Below are 22,155 nucleotides of genomic sequence, written 5' to 3'. Positions count from 1 at the left end.
TAGGCTCCCCCATCGCCTAAAAAACTAACACCCCCCCCCCCAGATCATATTTCACAATAAGGGAGCTTGTGTGCTTTCGAGAAAATGTTGCCTCAGTCATGTTTTGTATAATAAAGCTGACCCAAGACCTGACACCCTTCATACTATTACAGTGGATATTGGGGAGTGTTAAAGGAGTTTTCCAGGAATATTGATGACCTATGCTAAGGTCAGGTCATCAATATGTGATCGATGGAATCTGACACCTGGACCCATAGAGTTCAGATGTTTAATGAAGCTACAACATTTGGAAGTGTGCCAAGCACAGCTGTACATATTGTAGGAACAGTGCTTGGTATTAAATCTCAACCCTATTCACTTTAAATGGGACTGAGATACTGATCTACCATGTGACTGATAAACATGATATCATCACCAGAGGGAGGCAGCCATGGCTTTTGTGAGTACCAAAGTCTCTTGAAACAGATGATCGTCAAGGGCCCAAACCAACCACATAAAGTGAGACATGGCAATGATGTGTACAGAGGATATAATTATAGCACATGACCTCTCTTGTCTACACCACAGTAAATATGACTCATTAATATATACATGCATCACGGCTAATAGTCACAATTCCCTGGAAAAATTTACGTCTCCAACACAACTTCTGCATTTTCTTAAAAACAGCCAAAGCAAATACAATTTGACACAAATATGGGTTTTACAACACTTTGCTCTCTCAAAACAGAACATCCTATAGATGCTACTGATCACTGCCAGCTTATAGTGATTGCCAGCTTATGTCCATAGGGGCACTGAAAACCATGTAATGGTAACTAAAACAACTGTCATTACAAACCAATAATTCGGTAACATGGTAGAGTGCCAAATGTCAACAGCTTTTATATTATATGAACACTGCAAAAAAAATAAAAAACAACCTATAACAGAACACCTTCTCTGTGATGTCTATATTCCCTAAGCGGGGCATATGGACAGGGGTAGTCTTCATAATACAATCACTTAGCTTGCTACTGACATTCCTGTACTACATACCTTGTGCTGATCCTGCTTCTGTTACAACCCATTCTCAGCTACATTTGCATTAACAATTCCACAGGCTGCCCACCACAAACCTCCCATCCTTGCACAGCACTTGACCTGGTTAAATTCACTCTGGTAGAATAACATTTTCACTTTACACTGATCTAGAACTAAGGGCTCTATTAGACTGGACAATGGTACAGGCAATTATTAAGAAGGATTATTTATACAAGGGCTCATTCCCAATAATCCATCTAATATTGCCGCCGATCAAACAATGAATAATCATTTACTTGCTCATTGGGTGATCAGTTTCTTTTGACAACACATATTGTTCATGATTACAGTAGTAATATCCTTTTTGTTCAACTCACCAATATAATGGTCTAGTTCAATCTGATGAAAACATAAGGAATTCTGCTGGGGGTCAATTGGAGGAAGGGGAGGCCTCATCCACTTTGGGGAAATATTGTCTGAAAGTTTATCTGAAAATAAATTTTAAAAAATAAATAAATAACTAATAGTGAAGCACACTTTGCAATTCTTCTATCATTGCTGATTTGCTTTTACATTAGAGAATGTATAGTGTAATGTATAGACCAATTCCAAAGACATTTATGCATAGTGACCATCAATATAAGTGTAATGAATCACAGCAGTAATCTTCACCTATAAAGGCCCACAATGAATCCCATTATTACAAGAATTGCATGGATATTTACACTATATGTTCTATTATTGTAATATGTGGCCTCATTACATGAAGAGTCTCATTACAGTGACCTACCAACAGGTAAGACGTCTGCAGTGGAGTAAGCATCACTCATTTCCATGGCCATGTCAGCTTCAACCTCATCGAGGAACGCCAGCTCCTCTTCAAACTGGGATGGACCATCTTCATCCCAATCAGTCTTCTTCTTCTTGGTCTGGGAGGAGGAGAAGCCTCCAGCAGCTGTTGCCTTCTTGCGTTTAAATTCCATTTCCAATGTCTCTAGATAGAATGAATTATATTTAGGAAAAATAGCAGATTTCACATAGGGCTAATGCACAAATCATACCCACATATTGCTGAAAAATACATGCAGCACAAACACTTTCATTTCCAAAAACGTTGCGATTTTGAAAATCACAGCATGTCAAGTATACCTATGGAAACACTGGAAGTATAAAGGAAGCAGAAAGTCCAGAGAGGTAACTTCTGCAGACCTTCCGTGAAAGGCGCTGCAGGAAAAACTGCGACGAGTTGCCGCCATGGATTTTCCAGCAGCGTTTTTTTTTTGCTGCGGCCAGCTACATGGGAGCTTAGCCTGAAATGCAACAGATGGCACAGAAGAGTGAACTGGGCTGTGGAGTCGTAGTTGTGACCAATTTTGTCCAATAACCAAAACAGACCATCAATCCAGATAATCAACGTGATTTTGTTCACGTAATATTTTTTCGGTTTGGTTTTTGCAGTATTTGCGACCTTCTGCCAAAGTTTTGTTTGGACCAAAAACGTCTGAATCACAACTGCTATTATTCTTCATACTCTCTTCAGACCTAAGTAGGATTAGTGGAGGCCCATAACAAAACAGAGTTACTCCCATCTCCTTGGCTGCGGTACACGTCTTTGTCCTCATCCACGCTCCTGAATTAAGTCAGGGATGGCGGATACAAGCATGATGACGTTGGTCTCACAACATTGTCACGTTTGCATCACCACGCCACATGACGTCATTCAGGAGACCTGGCCTAAATAATCACTATAAAGGCTATTCTACTCCTCCCTTTATTTGTCTTATGCAGGTAGCTGTTTCGGCATAAAATAGGTTTTGGCTATTATGCTAATGAAGGTCTCGGAGGACAGAGAGCGTTCCCCTGTGCTCCAAGCACAGCAGCGTCATAACCTTGAGAGTGTTCATTCCCTCCTCCTGGTCATTTTCTTCACAACCCCTTCAATGATGAGCTCTCACGGTCTGCCTCCTTGTTGCTTCTGCGAGGTCCCACGCAGGCCCTGTCAGCTCTTATTTTCTTGCAGAACGCCTGTGCTCCAAGACCTTCATTAGCATAATGCCCAAAACCTATTTTATGCAGAAACGGCTGCCTGCATGAGAAAACCAAAAGTAGGTGTAGAATAGACATTATGAAGGCTATTCCAAAGGGGGTTAGTGAAAAATGTGATTTTTGAATAACATAATTCCTTTAAAGCATACCCCACATGTAATGCCAGGCTTACCACAGAATACCCCACATGTAATGCCAGGCTTATCACAGCATACCCCACATGTAATGCCAGGCTTATCACAGCATACCCCACATGTAATGCCAGGCTTATCACAGCATACACCACATATAATGCCAGGCTTATCACAGCATACATTACATATAATGCTAGGGTTATTACAGCATACCCCACACGTAATGCCAGGCTTATCACAGCATACCCCACACGTAATGCCAGGCTTATCACAGCATACCCCACATGTAATGCCAGGCTTATCACAGCATACCCCACATGTAATGCCAGGCCTATCACAGCATACCCCACATATAATGGCAGGCTTATTATAGCATACCCCACACGTAATGCCAGGCTTATCACAGCATACCCCACATGTAATGCCAGGCCTATCACAGCATACCCCACATGTAATGCCAGGCCTATCACAGCATACCCCACATATAATGGCAGGCTTATTACAGCATACCCCACATGTAATGCCAGGCTTATCACAGCATATCCCACATGTAATGCCAGGCCTATAACAGCATACCCCACATATAATGCCAGGCTTATTACAGCATATCCCACATGTAATGCCAGGCTCATCACAGCATACCCCACACAAAATGACAGGCTTATCACAGAATACCCCACATATAATGCCAGGCTTATCACAGCATACATCATGTATAATACCAGGCTTATTATAACATACCCCACATATAATGACAGGCTTATTACAGCATACCCCACATATAATGCCAGGCTTATCACAGCATACATCACATATAATGTCAGGCTTATCACAGCATACATCACATATAATGCCAGGCTTATTACAGCATACCCTACATATAATGCCAGGCTTATTACTGCATACCCCACATATAATGCCAAGCTTATCACAGCATACCCTACATATAATGCCAGGCTTATCACAGCATACATCACATATAATGCCAGGCTTATTACAGCATACCCCACATATAATGACAGGCTTATTACAGCATACATCACATATAATGCCAGGCTTATTACAGCATACCCTACATATAATGCCAGGCTTATTACAGCATACCCTACATATAATGCCAGGCTTATCACAGCATACATCACATATAATGCCAGGCTTATCACAGCATACCCTACATATAATGCCAGGCTTATCACAGCATACCCCACATATAATGCCAGGCTTATTACTGCATACCCCACATATAATGCCAGGCTTATTACAGCATACCCCACATATAATGCCAGGCTTATCACAGCATACATCACATATAATGTCAGGCTTATTACAGCACACATCACATATAATGCCAGGCTTATCACAGCATACCCCACATATAATGCCAGGCTTATCACAGCATACATCACATATAATGTCAGGCTTATTACAGCACACATCACATATAATGCCAGGCTTATTACAGCATACCCTACATATAATGCCAGGCTTGTTACAGCATACCCTACATATAATGCCAGGCTTATTACAGCATACCCCTCATATAATGCCAGGCTTATTACAGCATACATCACATATAATGCCAGGCTTATCACAGCATACATCACATATAATGCCAGGCTTATCACAGCATACCCCACATATAATGCCAGGCTTATCACAGCATACCCCACATATAACGCCAGGCTTATTACAGCATACCCTACATATAATGCCAGGCTTATTACAGCATACCCTACATATAATGCCAGGCTTATCACAGCATACCCCACATATAATGCCAGGCTTATTACAGCATACCCTACATATAATGCCAGGCTTATTACAGCATACCCTACATATAATGCCAGGCTTATCACAGCATACATCACATATAATGACAGGCTTATCACAGCATACCCCACACATAATGACAGGCTTATCACAGCATACCCCACATATAATGCCAGGCTTATTACTGCATACCCCACATATAATGCCAGGCTTATCACAGCATACATCACATATAATGCCAGGCTTATTACTGCATACCCCACATATAACGCCAGGCTTATTACTGCATACCCCACATATAATGCCAGGCTTATTACAGCATACCCCACATATAATGCCAGGCTTATTACAGCATACCCTACATATAATGCCAGGCTTATTACTGCATACCCCACATATAATGCCAGGCTTATCACAGCATACATCACATATAATGCCAGGCTTATTACTGCATACCCCACATATAACGCCAGGCTTATTACTGCATACCCCACATATAATGCCAGGCTTATTACAGCATACCCCACATATAATGCCAGGCTTATTACAGCATACCCTACATATAATGCCAGGCTTATCACAGCATACATCACATATAATGAACGGCTTATCACAGCATACCCCACATATAATGAAAGGCTTATTACAGCATACATCACATATAATGCCAGGCTTATCACAGCATACCCCACATATAATGCCAGGCTTATTACAGCATACCCTACATATAATGAAAGGCTTATCACAGCATACCCCACATATAATGAAAGGCTTATTACAGCATACATCACATATAATGCCAGGCTTATCACAGCATACCCTACATATAATGCCAGGCTTATTACAGCATACCCTACATATAATGCCAGGCTTATCACAGCATACATCACATATAATGCTAGGCTTATCACAGCATACATTACATATAATGCTAGGGTTATTACTGCATACCCCACATATAATGCCAGGCTTATTACAGCATACCCTACATATAATGCCAGGCTTATCACAGCATACCCCTCATATAATGCCAGGCTTATCACAGAATACCCCACATATAATGCCAGGCTTATCACAGCATACATCATGTATAATACCAGGCTTATTATAACATACCCCACATATAATGACAGGCTTATTACAGCATACCCCACATATAATGCCAGGCTTATCACAGCATACATCACATATAATGCCAGGCTTATTACAGCATACCCTACATATAATGCCAGGCTTATTACTGCATACCCCACATATAATGCCAAGCTTATCACAGCATACCCTACATATAATGCCAGGCTTATCACAGCATACATCACATATAATGCCAGGCTTATTACAGCATACCCCACATATAATGACAGGCTTATTACAGCATACATCACATATAATGCCAGGCTTATTACAGCATACCCTACATATAATGCCAGGCTTATTACAGCATACCCTACATATAATGCCAGGCTTATCACAGCATACATCACATATAATGCCAGGCTTATCACAGCATACCCTACATATAATGCCAGGCTTATCACAGCATACCCCACATATAATGCCAGGCTTATTACTGCATACCCCACATATAATGCCAGGCTTATTACAGCATACCCCACATATAATGCCAGGCTTATCACAGCATACATCACATATAATGTCAGGCTTATTACAGCACACATCACATATAATGCCAGGCTTATCACAGCATACCCCACATATAATGCCAGGCTTATCACAGCATACATCACATATAATGTCAGGCTTATTACAGCACACATCACATATAATGCCAGGCTTATTACAGCATACCCTACATATAATGCCAGGCTTATTACTGCATACCCCACATATAATGCCAAGCTTATCACAGCACACCCTACATATAATGCCAGGCTTATTACAGCATACCCTACATATAATGCCAGGCTTATCACAGCATACATCACATATAATGCCAGGCTTATTACAGCATACCCCACATATAATGAAAGGCTTATTACAGCATACATCACATATAATGCCAGGCTTATCACAGCATACCCTACATATAATGCCAGGCTTATCACAGCATACCCCACATATAATGCCAGGCTTATTACAGCATACCCCACATATAATGCCAGGCTTATTACAGCATACCCTACATATAATGCCAGGCTTGTTACAGCATACCCTACATATAATGCCAGGCTTATTACAGCATACCCCTCATATAATGCCAGGCTTATTACAGCATACATCACATATAATGCCAGGCTTATCACAGCATACATCACATATAATGCCAGGCTTATCACAGCATACCCCACATATAATGCCAGGCTTATCACAGCATACCCCACATATAACGCCAGGCTTATTACAGCATACCCTACATATAATGCCAGGCTTATTACAGCATACCCTACATATAATGCCAGGCTTATCACAGCATACCCCACATATAATGCCAGGCTTATTACAGCATACCCTACATATAATGCCAGGCTTATTACAGCATACCCTACATATAATGCCAGGCTTATCACAGCATACATCACATATAATGACAGGCTTATCACAGCATACCCCACACATAATGACAGGCTTATCACAGCATACCCCACATATAATGCCAGGCTTATTACTGCATACCCCACATATAATGCCAGGCTTATCACAGCATACATCACATATAATGCCAGGCTTATTACTGCATACCCCACATATAACGCCAGGCTTATTACTGCATACCCCACATATAATGCCAGGCTTATTACAGCATACCCCACATATAATGCCAGGCTTATTACAGCATACCCTACATATAATGCCAGGCTTATTACTGCATACCCCACATATAATGCCAGGCTTATCACAGCATACATCACATATAATGCCAGGCTTATTACTGCATACCCCACATATAACGCCAGGCTTATTACTGCATACCCCACATATAATGCCAGGCTTATTACAGCATACCCCACATATAATGCCAGGCTTATTACAGCATACCCTACATATAATGCCAGGCTTATCACAGCATACATCACATATAATGAAAGGCTTATCACAGCATACCCCACATATAATGAAAGGCTTATTACAGCATACATCACATATAATGCCAGGCTTATCACAGCATACCCTACATATAATGCCAGGCTTATTACAGCATACCCTACATATAATGCCAGGCTTATCACAGCATACATCACATATAATGCTAGGCTTATCACAGCATACATTACATATAATGCTAGGGTTATTACTGCATACCCCACATATAATGCCAGGCTTATTACAGCATACCCTACATATAATGCCAGGCTTATCACAGCATACCCCTCATATAATGCCAGGCTTATTACAGCATACTCTACATATAATGCCAGGCTTATCACAGCATACATCACATATAATGCCAGGCTTATCACAGCATACATTACATATAATGCTAGGGTTATTACTGCATACCCCACATATAATGACAGGCTTATTACAGCATACCCTACATATAATGCCAGGCTTATCACAGCATACCCCACATATAATGCCAGGCTTATCACAGCATACATCACATATAATGCCAGGCTTATTACTGCATACCCCACATATAATGCCAGGCTTATCACAGCATACATCAAATATATTGTGCCAGGCTTATTACTGCATACCCTACATATAATGACAGGCTTATTACAGCATACCCCACATATAATGCCAGGCTTATTACAGCATATCCCTCATATAATGCCAGGCTTATCACAGCATACCCCTCATATAATGCCAGGCTTATCACAGCATACATCACATATAATGACAGGCTTAGTAATGCATACCCCACATATAATGCCAGGCTTATCACAGCATACATCACATATAATGCCAGGCTTATTACAGCATACCCCACATATAATGAAAGGCCTATTACAGCATACATCACATATAATGCCAGGCTCATTACAGCATACCCCACATATAATGCCAGGCTTATTACTGCATACCCCCCATATAATGCCAGGCTTATTACAGCATACCCTACATATAATGCCAGGCTTATCACAGCATACCCTACATATAATGCCAGGCTTATCACAGCATACATCACATATAATGCCAGGCTTATTACTGCATACCCTACATATAATGACAGGCTTATTACAGCATACCCTACATATAATGCCAGGCTTATCACAGCATACCCCTCATATAATGCCAGGCTTATCACAGCATACCCCTTATATAATGCCAGGCTTATCACAGCATACCCCACATATAATGCCAGGCTTATTACTGCATACCCCACATATAATGCCAGGCTTATTACAGCATACCCCACATATAATGCCAGGCTTATTACAGCATACCCTACATATAATGCCAGGCTTATCACAGCATACATCACATATAATGCCAGGCTTATCACAGCATACATCACATATAATGCCAGGCTTATCACAGCATACCCCACATATAATGACAGGCTTATCACAGCATACCCCACACATAATGACAGGCTTATTAATGCATACCCCACACATAATGCCAGGCTTATTACAGCATACCCTACATATAATGCCAAGCTTATCACAGCATACCCCACATATAATGCCAGGCTTATCACAGCATACATCACATATAATGCCAGGCTTATTACAGCATACCCCACATATAATGAAAGGCTTATTACAGCATACATCACATATAATGCCAGGCTTATCACAGCATACCCCACATATAATGCCAGGCTCATTACAGCATACCCCACATATAATGCCAAGCTTATTACTGCATACCCCACATATAATGCCAGGCTTATTACTGCATACCCCACATATAATGCCAGGCTTATTACAGCATACCCTACATATAATGCCAGGCTTATCACAGCATACATCACATATAATGCCAGGCTTATCACAGCATACCCCACATATAATGCCAGGCTTATCACAGCATACCCCACATATAATGCCAGGCTTATTACAACATACCCCACATATAATGCCAGGCTTATTACAGCATACCCTACATATAATGCCAGGCTTATCACAGCATACCCCACATATAATGCCAGGCTTATTACAGCATACCCTACATATAATGCCAGGCTTATCACAGCATACCCCACACATAATGACAGGCTTATCACAGCATACATCACATATAATGCCAGGCTTATTACAGCATACCCTACATATAACGACAGGCTTATTACAGCATACCCCTCATATAATGCCAGGCTTATCACAGCATACATCACATATAATGACAGGCTTATTAATGCATAACCCTCATATAATGCCAGGCTTATCACAGCATACCCTACATATAATACCAGGCTTATCACAGCATACCCCACATATAATTACAGGCTTATCACAGCATACCCCTCATATAATGCCAGGCTTATTACAGCATACATCACATATAATGCCAGGCTTATCACAGCATACCCTACATATAATGCCAGGCTTATCACAGCATACATCACATATAATGCCAGGCTTATTACTGCATACCCCACATATAATGCCAGGCTTATTACTGCATACCCCACATATAATGCCAGGCTTATTACAGCATACCCCACATATAATGCCAGGCTTATTACAGCATACCCTACATATAATGCCAGGCTTCTCACAGCATACCCTACATATAATGCCAGGCTTATCACAGCATACATCACATATAATGCCAGGCTTATCACAGCATACCCCTTATATAATGCCAGGCTTATCACAGCATACCCCACATATAATGCCAGGCTTATTACAGCATACCCTACATATAATGCCAGGCTTATCACAGCATACCCTACATATAATGCCAGGCTTATTACAGCATACCCTACATATAATGCCAGGCTTATCACAGCATACCCTACATATAATGCCAGGCTTATCACAGCATACATTACATATAATGCTAGGGTTATTACTGCATACCCCACATATAATGCCAGGCTTATTACAGCATACCCTACATATAATGCCAGGCTTATCACAGCATACCCCTCATATAATGCCAGGCTTATTACAGCATACTCTACATATAATGCCAGGCTTATCACAGCATACATCACATATAATGCCAGGCTTATCACAGCATACATTACATATAATGCTAGGGTTATTACTGCATACCCCACATATAATGACAGGCTTATTACAGCATACCCTACATATAATGCCAGGCTTATCACAGCATACCCCACATATAATGCCAGGCTTATCACAGCATACATCACATATAATGCCAGGCTTATTACTGCATACCCCACATATAATGCCAGGCTTATCACAGCATACATCAAATATATTGTGCCAGGCTTATTACTGCATACCCTACATATAATGACAGGCTTATTACAGCATACCCCACATATAATGCCAGGCTTATTACAGCATATCCCTCATATAATGCCAGGCTTATCACAGCATACCCCTCATATAATGCCAGGCTTATCACAGCATACATCACATATAATGACAGGCTTAGTAATGCATACCCCACATATAATGCCAGGCTTATCACAGCATACATCACATATAATGCCAGGCTTATTACAGCATACCCCACATATAATGAAAGGCCTATTACAGCATACATCACATATAATGCCAGGCTCATTACAGCATACCCTACATATAATGCCAGGCTTATCACAGCATACCCTACATATAATGCCAGGCTTATCACAGCATACATCACATATAATGCCAGGCTTATTACTGCATACCCTACATATAATGCCAGGCTTATCACAGCATACATCACATATAATGCCAGGCTTATTACAGCATACCCCACATATAATGAAAGGCCTATTACAGCATACATCACATATAATGCCAGGCTCATTACAGCATACCCTACATATAATGCCAGGCTTATCACAGCATACCCTACATATAATGCCAGGCTTATCACAGCATACATCACATATAATGCCAGGCTTATTACTGCATACCCTACATATAATGACAGGCTTATTACAGCATACCCTACATATAATGCCAGGCTTATCACAGCATACCCCTCATATAATGCCAGGCTTATCACAGCATACCCCTTATATAATGCCAGGCTTATCACAGCATACCCCACATATAATGCCAGGCTTATTACTGCATACCCCACATATAATGCCAGGCTTATTACAGCATACCCCACATATAATGCCAGGCTTATTACAGCATACCCTACATATAATGCCAGGCTTATCACAGCATACATCACATATAATGCCAGGCTTATCACAGCATACATCACATATAATGCCAGGCTTATCACAGCATACCCCACATATAATGACAGGCTTATCACAGCATACCCCACACATAATGACAGGCTTATTAATGCATACCCCACACATAATGCCAGGCTTATTACAGCATACCCTACATATAATGCCAAGCTTATCACAGCATACCCCACATATAATGCCAGGCTTATCACAGCATACATCACATATAATGCCAGGCTTATTACAGCATACCCCACATATAATGAAAGGCTTATTACAGCATACATCACATATAATGCCAGGCTTATCACAGCATACCCCACATATAATGCCAGGCTCATTACAGCATACCCCACATATAATGCCAAGCTTATTACTGCATACCCCACATATAATGCCAGGCTTATTACTGCATACCCCACATATAATGCCAGGCTTATTACAGCATACCCTACATATAATGCCAGGCTTATCACAGCATACATCACATATAATGCCAGGCTTATCACAGCATACCCCACATATAATGCCAGGCTTATCACAGCATACCCCACATATAATGCCAGGCTTATTACAGCATACCCCACATATAATGCCAGGCTTATTACAGCATACCCTACATATAATGCCAGGCTTATCACAGCATACCCCACACATAATGACAGGCTTATCACAGCATACATCACATATAATGCCAGGCTTATTACAGCATACCCTACATATAACGACAGGCTTATTACAGCATACCCCTCATATAATGCCAGGCTTATCACAGCATACATCACATATAATGACAGGCTTATTAATGCATAACCCTCATATAATGCCAGGCTTATCACAGCATACCCTACATATAATACCAGGCTTATCACAGCATACCCCACATATAATTACAGGCTTATCACAGCATACCCCTCATATAATGCCAGGCTTATTACAGCATACATCACATATAATGCCAGGCTTATCACAGCATACCCTACATATAATGCCAGGCTTATCACAGCATACATCACATATAATGCCAGGCTTATTACTGCATACCCCACATATAATGCCAGGCTTATTACTGCATACCCCACATATAATGCCAGGCTTATTACAGCATACCCCACATATAATGCCAGGCTTATTACAGCATACCCTACATATAATGCCAGGCTTCTCACAGCATACCCTACATATAATGCCAGGCTTATCACAGCATACATCACATATAATGCCAGGCTTATCACAGCATACATCACATATAATGCCAGGCTTATCACAGCATACCCCTTATATAATGCCAGGCTTATCACAGCATACCCCACATATAATGCCAGGCTTATTACAGCATACCCTACATATAATGCCAGGCTTATCACAGCATACCCTACATATAATGCCAGGCTTATTACAGCATACCCTACATATAATGCCAGGCTTATCACAGCATACCCTACATATAATGCCAGGCTTATCACAGCATACCCTACATATAATGCCAGGCTTATCACAGCATACCCCTCATATAATGCCAGGCTTATTACTGCATACCCCTCATATAATGCCAGGCTTATCACAGCATACATCACATATAATGCCAGGCTTATTACTGCATACCCCACATATAATGCCAGGCTTATTACTGCATACCCCACATATAATGCCAGGCTTATTACAGCATACCCCACATATAATTACAGGCTTATCACAGCATACCCCTCATATAATGCCAGGCTTATTACTGCATACCCCTCATATAATGCCAGGCTTATTAATGCATACCCCACATGTAATGCCAGGCTTATAACTGTGCACACACCTCACAGTGCCAGTATTGTTGCAGCATACACTTTTTATAATGCCAGGCTTCTCTGAGCATATACGATATACAATGCCAGTCTTATAACTTGGCCCACAAGAACACAACAAGGCTCACATGTACAATACCCACACTCTGTACTCACTTCCCTTGAAGCAAAACGTTCCCACTCTCCCGCCAAAGACTCCTCTTCCTGCATTGGACCCCTCCCCAATCTGTTGTCGTTGTCATGGACGCAGGACGCTGATAGGCCCCTTTCTGTGGATGAAGGAGTTTGCGGCCATATTGTGTGTGGAAAGTCAATGACGTGACCGTGACTACACGCTATGAACTGTACGCAATGTACGTAGAGATACTATTGCTTAGGATTCCGCACAGCGACACCTAGCGGCACAGTGGTATCATCGCATGAGAAGTGTGGCGCAGGTCTTAATTGTGCACGCTGCAGACTACAGATCAGTGCTATAGGCAGCAAGAAGCCAAAGCGAGTGTTATATGGGAGAGGGGTTACAAGGACAATGCCACATACATGTATGTTTAGGCACGTCATGTGATTGCGGGGAGGGTGAGCTGGGACAGGGGTGGACTTGTCATTCTTAGGGCCCCAATAATATTATAGTTGAAGGCCCCAATCCAAATTTTTATACCAATTTTATTCCCCTTTATTGGCCAACACTGACCTCCATACAATAAATATCCCACATGCCCAGCTCCCAAGGATAGACAGAAGGACAGAATGTGCGGCACGGTATGTGGGCCGCGGCAAATTTAGCCCCACCCACTTCTATATTGACTCTAACTATTCTCAGCCATTTTTCCTATGTGCCCCCACACAGTATAATGCTACTACAGTTACCCTAATACTATATGCCCCTATTTTATAATGTTCCCCTCCAATTGTCCCACTGTATTTAGTCCCTCTCCTGGTGCCCCAGTTTAAACAGGGGGAAACGAGAGGGGGACAGTAAATCGTGGGGGTACCTGGAGAGGGGCATTAAATTGGGTGCAACTAGAGGCAGACATGTTCCCCTCTAGCTACCCCCATGATTAAATGTCCTCCTCCAGTTGCACATAGTTTACTGTCCCCTTCCAACTTGTACCCAGTTTAATGTCCCCGTCCAGCGACCCCCACTGCTTAATGTCCCTTTCCAGCTGCCCCCCGTTTAATGTTCTTCATCTGTCCCCAGTTTACTGCCCCCCTACTATCTTCCTCCAGGTTAATGCCCCTTCAGCTACCACCAATTTTTTTTAAATCAGATAATTTTTATTAACAAATTTTTCTTAACATAAAATCAAACAATCGACAAAACAACAGCAACACAATAACAATTCAAAGTAAATATGGAGACACAATCCGACACATAAAGAGGGAGGGGGGGAAGTCCATTAGGACCCCCCGCTAAATCTCCCGAACCTCCTTTGATTTCCATGTAAAGAATAGCATTCAGGGGATCAAGGAAACAGAGAAAGTTGAAGTGAGAGATCTGTTCCTAATCAGAGACGGGGAGGGAAGGCCAGGTGTGTCCAACCATGCTCCCCAAATTTTTTCAAATTTAGTTTGGGCCTTTCTCTGTATATATACGCCCCTCTCCAGCCTAATAGTGTTATTAACTCTAGATATCAATTCCACTAGAGAAGGAGGACTCGGGTCCAACCAATGATAAGCAATCAATTTTCTTGCCTGGTATAAAACCCTGGACAACCCTATAAAATCCGGGCTTTCCGTGTCCACACCCTCCCCCAAAAGACCTAGGAGGCAAATTAATGGTGATTGCAGAAGTGCAGTAGAATACACCCGGCCAAGCAAGGACAGTACCTGACTCCAGTAATTGGCTAACTCCTGACACTCCCACATCATATGCAGGAGATGTGCAGGTTCCATACCACAGCGGGGGCATTTGGCATCCAAACGGATATGCATACGGAACAGTCTCTGTGGAGTCCTATAGACCCTATGCAAGAGATAAAGATGAGACAGTCTCTGTGCTTCACTAGGGGACAGTGTTGGGGTTAGGGCTAACACATCTCTCCAGGTTTCCTCATCCACCGCACCAACATCCCCCTCCCACCTTTCCCTAGTCTTGTCCGGGAAATCCTCCAAGTATGCCATTAATAACTGTCGGTACAGTGTAGATATCATTCCCTTAGTAATAGATCCCATAAGAGTATGTTGCAGTGCGGGGTGTAGTCCAACTGTCAGGGGGGTACGTCTAGTCTGAACATGGAAGGCATGACGAAGCTGAAGATACTGATAAAACCACACCTGGGGTATAGAAAAATCACTCTGAAGGTCTGCAAAGGTCTTAAATATCCCGTTATCTAGGATATGACTAAGGGACAGGACACCCTTATCCCTCCACCCCTCGAAGCCCGTTAGCACAGTAAATTCAATCAAGCGATTATTATGCCCCAGAGGAGTAAATGTAGTAAAGCCACAAGTACCTAACAGTTTCTTCCCCCTATCCCATACCTTGTATAAGAGGGCTAACGTGGGGAGTCGAGAACGAGCGGTTGGTAGGGGACCAGCCTCCAAAACAGCCACCGGAACAGTCCAAGGGGTATCTTGCACACATAGATGGCCCGATCTCACCGAGCCCAGCGGAAGTCCCCATCCCTGAAGCTGCTGCAATTGCGCTGCCAAAAAGTAAATCCAGGCATTCGGAACTGCCAAGCCCCCCTCTGTCTTGTCCCGCTGTAGTGCCTCTAGACTGATGCGTGCTCCCTTCTTCTGCCAAATTAATTCCCTGAAAATACTATGAATTTTCCTTAAGTATTGCATTGGTATCCACACTGGAGAATTATGAAGAAGATATAATAATTGTAGCATAAGGACCATTTTAAGTAAGTTACAGCGCCCTACTACGGAAAGGGGGAGTTTACACCAGGAGTCCGCTTTACGTCGCATTTTAGTTATGAAGGGTTCTAAATTTAGAGACAAAAACGACACAGGTCTGGCAGATACCACCAGCTACCCCCAATTTAATGCCCACCCTTCACCTTGCCTCCCAACAAGGCTAGCCCTCGGCTGATGAACTGTTGTGTAAATGAGTCTGGAGTCTGTGCATTTATCTTAATTCAATTGAGGGGAAGTTCACACTTGCACCTGCTGTCCGCTGTTATAATGACGAAATTGCACAAAAACAGATTGGGGACGGCTTGCATACGGTCAGTTTAAAAACCCATTCATTTCAATGGGTTATTAAAGCAAACTGCAGGTGTCCGTATGCAGCCTCTCTACCGTGAAACTGCTTTATTTTTTGCATGGACACAAAGTTGGACATGCAGGACTTTGTGTCCATGCAAAAAAAAAAAAAGCAGTTTCACGGTGGAGAGGCTGCATATGGACACCTGCAAGCGGACAGCAGGCACAAGTGTGAACGCCCCCTCAGTTGAATGAAGATAAATGCACAGAGGGATTAATGTTTGCAGGACAAATTCTTCATAATGGTACCATTTATTATTCTGTACAATATACTGGGGAGCTGGGGAAAAAATCAGAATGGGGTGGAATTGGAGAAAAAGTGCATTTGGGAGACTCTTACAGGCTTCGTTTTTACTGTGTAGCCAAAATGACATTTGTATTCTAAGTTTTGGTGCAATATCGGAGACCCCAAATTTATATGGTTTTATTTACATATCAACCCCTTAAAGGGGCTCTATCAGCAAAATTATGCTAATAGAGCCCCACATATGCGTGAATAGCCTTTAAAAAGGCTATTCAGGCACCGTAAATGTTATATTAAATCCCGGTCCCATTTTTAAATTAAAACATATATGCAAAACTTACCTATCGTGCACCCTGGGCGGGGATAAACGATGTGACGTCAGCTTCGGGCACGCCTGCCTCTTCTGTCTTCTTGGAGTAACGCCCTCTGGTTCCGTGTCTTCAGGCTTCTTGTCTTCAAATCCCGCGCCTGCATAGGAGCGCTTCCCTCTGGAGAGCTACTGCACAGGCTCACTCGCAAACTGCCATTAAGTAAAATCTCATGTGTGCAAAACAAAGGGGCATATTCCAAGCCCACACAAGGTATTGTTGGGAGCAGGGAAGAGGTCCAGATACTGAACTCATTATCCAAAATGGATTGGGGTGTCCTCTTTGGTGTCTGCACAATGGGCCTCTCACACGAACCCCGTTGTACCCCTGGACTGACCCTATGGTCATCTGGTGAGGAATTATGACTGTTCATGTTTATTTGGTTTCAAGATGAAGTATGGGACTTCCCCTGTTTGTGACATCACCCAAGGAAGGAGGCAAGGTTAGTATATGGTCTCACTTGGGAGGGGACAAAGGTAGTTCTGCCATGTGAGCAGACTGAGGCTCTATTACTGACTTAAGCATGCGCCCTGAGCCCAAGGAGTGAGGCCCCAGCAAACCAAACTACAAACTTGTTTTGGTATTGTTTCTTTTCTATCTTTTATTCCCATTTTATGTTATGTATTGTATTGTGCTTTTACCTGTTTTTGCTGGTCATCCACTGATATGGATTTCTGTATCTGTTAGTGGCTAATACCGATCCACTCGGGTTAATAAATATATAAAATGTATAAAGCTTGTTTCATATTATCCTATGAACTCAGCACATTCACGGTTCATGAGTGGAAAGTAAGAAGGGTGATCTGGAGCTGGTACCTCCACTGCAGGTTTAATATCCAGTATTTACAGGATCCTGTCCTCTCCTGATAAGCAAAGTTTCCCTACCCATAAGTATATGGCCAAATGGTCCGAGGCCTTGAATAGGCAGATCTTGCCTGAGCAGTGGCAACTCATTTGGTCCCGGGCTGCAAAATATTCTTTGTGCATAACATTCCATGAGACTCAGTACAAGTTCCTTATGCATTGGTACCATACCCCCGCATTACTGCACTCCCTTAATCCTAACATCCCCGCCCCCCATTGTTGGCGCTGTCTAACAGGTATTTGTACCTTGTTTCATATATTCTGGGATTGCCTGGGGATACGCCCATTTTGGCAGGAGGTTAAATCTTTGACTGATGCCCTTTTTATTCAGGGTTCTGCTTTAGACCCCCTTACCTACTTGTTTAATCTCCCTCCTACTCATTTTGGTAAGCACTCTTCTAAGTTGTTTCTCTACCTGTGCACGGCTGCCAAAACTCTTATTGCCCTACGCCGGAGGAGGGCCTCCCCTCCCTCTGGGTCTAACCTTATTGGTCGTATTAAAGATATTCATAGCTTGGAGAGTATGACAGCTTCGTTAAATCAATCCCTCGATGTGTTCCAAGCGATTTTGTCATTTCAGGATGCCTACTATGCCCTCAACGGTTTCTGACTCCTCCCCCTAATATTACCCCTCCCTTGTCACCCTGTTTTCTCCCATTGTACTGCTATTATGTATGCCATTTCTCTTTTTGATGATGTGGTTTGTTTCCCTTTTTTCATCTCTCCTTTTCGTATTTCTCTTTAATGCATTTCAGATTTTGTCTGGAATTTTGGGATTTTGTAAAACCAAAATTTTCAATAAATCTAGGGTCTGGGGTGTTCCAAGCAGCTTCGCAAAGATGATATCCTTCACAGAGGTACTTAACTACTTTTACTAAAGGCCCACTGATCGAAGTCCACCATGAGGAGAATGTCAGAGCTGAACAGTAACTGAACATATCCAGTTAGTGTATTTTATTGGACAATCAGATGTGTATAACCATAAGGCGTTCTCCAAGGTTATAAAAGAAAAATTATTTTACACATCAACAACCACATTGTTTCCTCCAATTCCTGGACAACCTCTTTAAATAGGTTTATCCACTTTTCTAATATTGATAGCCTATTGTTAGATCATCTTTTCAGGGACAGCGCAGCGATCAGTAATGTTAGCAATTCCAGGAGACACACCACTAATTTACCGTACAATGTGTAGCCGTGGGTTTAGGTACTGCAGTGGTGAACATCATATGACGACTGAGCTGCACAGCTCCTGACATATTACCTGTAGCCGCACTGTCTCAGCACAGCTGATCTGCAGGGGTCACAGCTGGTCCTGCATGTCCGACTTTGTGTCTATGCAAAAAAACGGATTCCCGGCAGAGAGGCTGCAAACTGACACCTGCAGATTGCTTTAAAAATCCATTTGCAAACCATTCCCAATCTGTTTTTCTGCAATTTCGGCAGATTCTCAATGAAAGGAAATCATGCTGAAGTGTGAATGGCATTACTGGCACCCTCAACACTCTGTGGAAAAAAAAACAACTGAAATCTATTGCTTCCAATAACAATGAACAAGTTTCTTATACCTTTCAACTGGAATTGTGGACCACTCTTCTTTTGCAAACTGCTCCATATCTCTCATATTTGAAGGGTGCCTTCTCCTAACAGTGTTATGCTCTTTCCATAGCTGTTGAATGAGATTTAGATCCGGAATCATTGCTGGCCACTTCAGAACTCTCCAGCTCCTTTCTGGGTGCTTTTTGAAATATGTTTGGGTTCATTGTCCTGCTGCAAGACCCATGACCTAAACCCAGCTTACTCACACTGGGATCTACATGGCCATACCGTTTAATTTCCTTCAGATGTCAACGAATAGTTCACACTGATGCTGATACACCCTGAGCCTGTAGGACAGCTTGAATTTCTTTGGAACTTGACTGAGGCTGCTTATCCGCCATCCGGACTATCCTTCGTTGCAATCTTTCTTCAATTTGTTTTCTTCCATCCATGACCAGGGAGGCTATCTACATTGTCATGCCTCGATTATGTTGCACACTGTGGTCAAAGAAACATTAAGATCTCTGGAGATGGACTTGTAACCCTGAGATTGTAGATATTTTTCCACAATTTTGGTTCTCAAGGCGTCAGACAGTTCTCTTTTCCTCTTTTTGTTCTACATGCTTAATGTGGCACACACAGAATGCAAAGATTAAGACTTTTCTCCTTTTTATCTCTTTTCAGGTGTGATTTTTATATTGCCCACACCTGTTACTTGCCACAGGTGAGTTTGACCAACCATCAAGCTTGAAACAAAGTTATTTATTCACAATTTTGAAAAGGTGCCAACAATTTTGACAAGGACCATTTTTTTTTAGTTTTGTGTGAAATTATGTACAATTTGCCTTTTTTTCAATAGATACAAAGGAAATAAACACGTGTATAACAAAAATGTTTAATCGCAATAACTTTCTGGGAGAAATACTTAATTTACTGGAAAAATTTCAGGGGTGCCAACAATTACAGCCATGACTGTACTTAATATCATTATTTGGATCTCTTTTATTTCAGGACTGGACAGTTATTTATTGTGAAGCAATGATTTTTGTATGTATCCTGTTGCTTCTTTTTAGCCTGTATTGCAAGTTTGACCCCTTTTCTTTTTACATATGCAGTTTTATTTATTTTTTGCTGTTTTGTGATCAAAGCAATAAACGATCCCCAATATAGTATAACTTCAAAGTACGCATGGAGCTGCAAAAAAAGATGCCTTATGTATCCCTACTGTGGGGAAGGTAGCTCATTAGAAGCAGTGGTGCCGATCCAACCAGTCAGAGACAGGGACATAAATCATGTAGCAAAAACTGGTTTATTTAAAAAAAACAAAAACAAAAAAAAAAACAGCAAATTAAATAAACCTTTACGTCAGGCACAGGATAAGCAAAATAAACTACAGCCTTAATTTCTGGAAAAATAACATCAAACAATATCCTGTTCGTCTGAACACTAACTAAACAGAAAATAATAACTGTACATGTGGCTTACTACCAGCCACACAAATCAACCAAAAAAAAACAACACAGTACTGTATCACAAGGCTCTCAGTGTCAGGACAGACCCAGGCATTAACACGTAAAGCGGAAAGGAGTGTGTGGACACGATCCATTGATGTCATTGTGAGGCATCCACATACATACATACATATGGTTGTGGTTTTGTTTTTGTTTTGTTTTGTTTTTTTACTGATAATATTTACCTATCATTTTATGCACGACTCATTTGATATAGTCTATATTTCATACATTTCATTGGAATTATTTGTTACTACGATCCTTTTCCTTGTGATTTACATATGCAGATGAATAACTTTTTACATTCACTTACATACTCTTTAGACAAATTTTCTTGTGGAGTGTATTTTTGTTTTTAACACTAATCTTTATATGTTGTACATATTTATCTTTTTGTGATATATCTTTTC

At 41.6% G+C, this 22,155-nt stretch overlaps 1 protein-coding gene across 1 annotated transcript in view; it reads right to left on the bottom strand.

Annotated features, from left to right (window-relative positions):
• POLD1 (DNA polymerase delta 1, catalytic subunit) overlaps positions 1-14,296 on the bottom strand; it is a 91,254-nt gene extending 76,958 nt beyond the window's left edge. The window contains exons 1-3 of the mRNA XM_075280229.1: positions 14,163-14,296; positions 1,814-2,015; positions 1,401-1,511 (exon numbers count right to left, since the gene is read on the bottom strand). Coding sequence (XP_075136330.1) covers positions 1,401-1,511; positions 1,814-2,015; positions 14,163-14,216 — 367 coding nt within the window. The 5' untranslated portion in view covers positions 14,217-14,296. The remainder of the gene's footprint in view (positions 1-1,400; positions 1,512-1,813; positions 2,016-14,162) is intronic.
• Positions 14,297-22,155: the final 7,859 nt, after the last annotated feature.

This window comes from Leptodactylus fuscus, chromosome 6 (assembly GCF_031893055.1).
Source record: "Leptodactylus fuscus isolate aLepFus1 chromosome 6, aLepFus1.hap2, whole genome shotgun sequence".
Classification (NCBI taxonomy): Eukaryota; Metazoa; Chordata; class Amphibia; order Anura; family Leptodactylidae; genus Leptodactylus; species Leptodactylus fuscus.
Note: the sequence above shows the minus strand (reverse complement) of the source record. Positions and strands in the feature narration are given on the sequence as shown.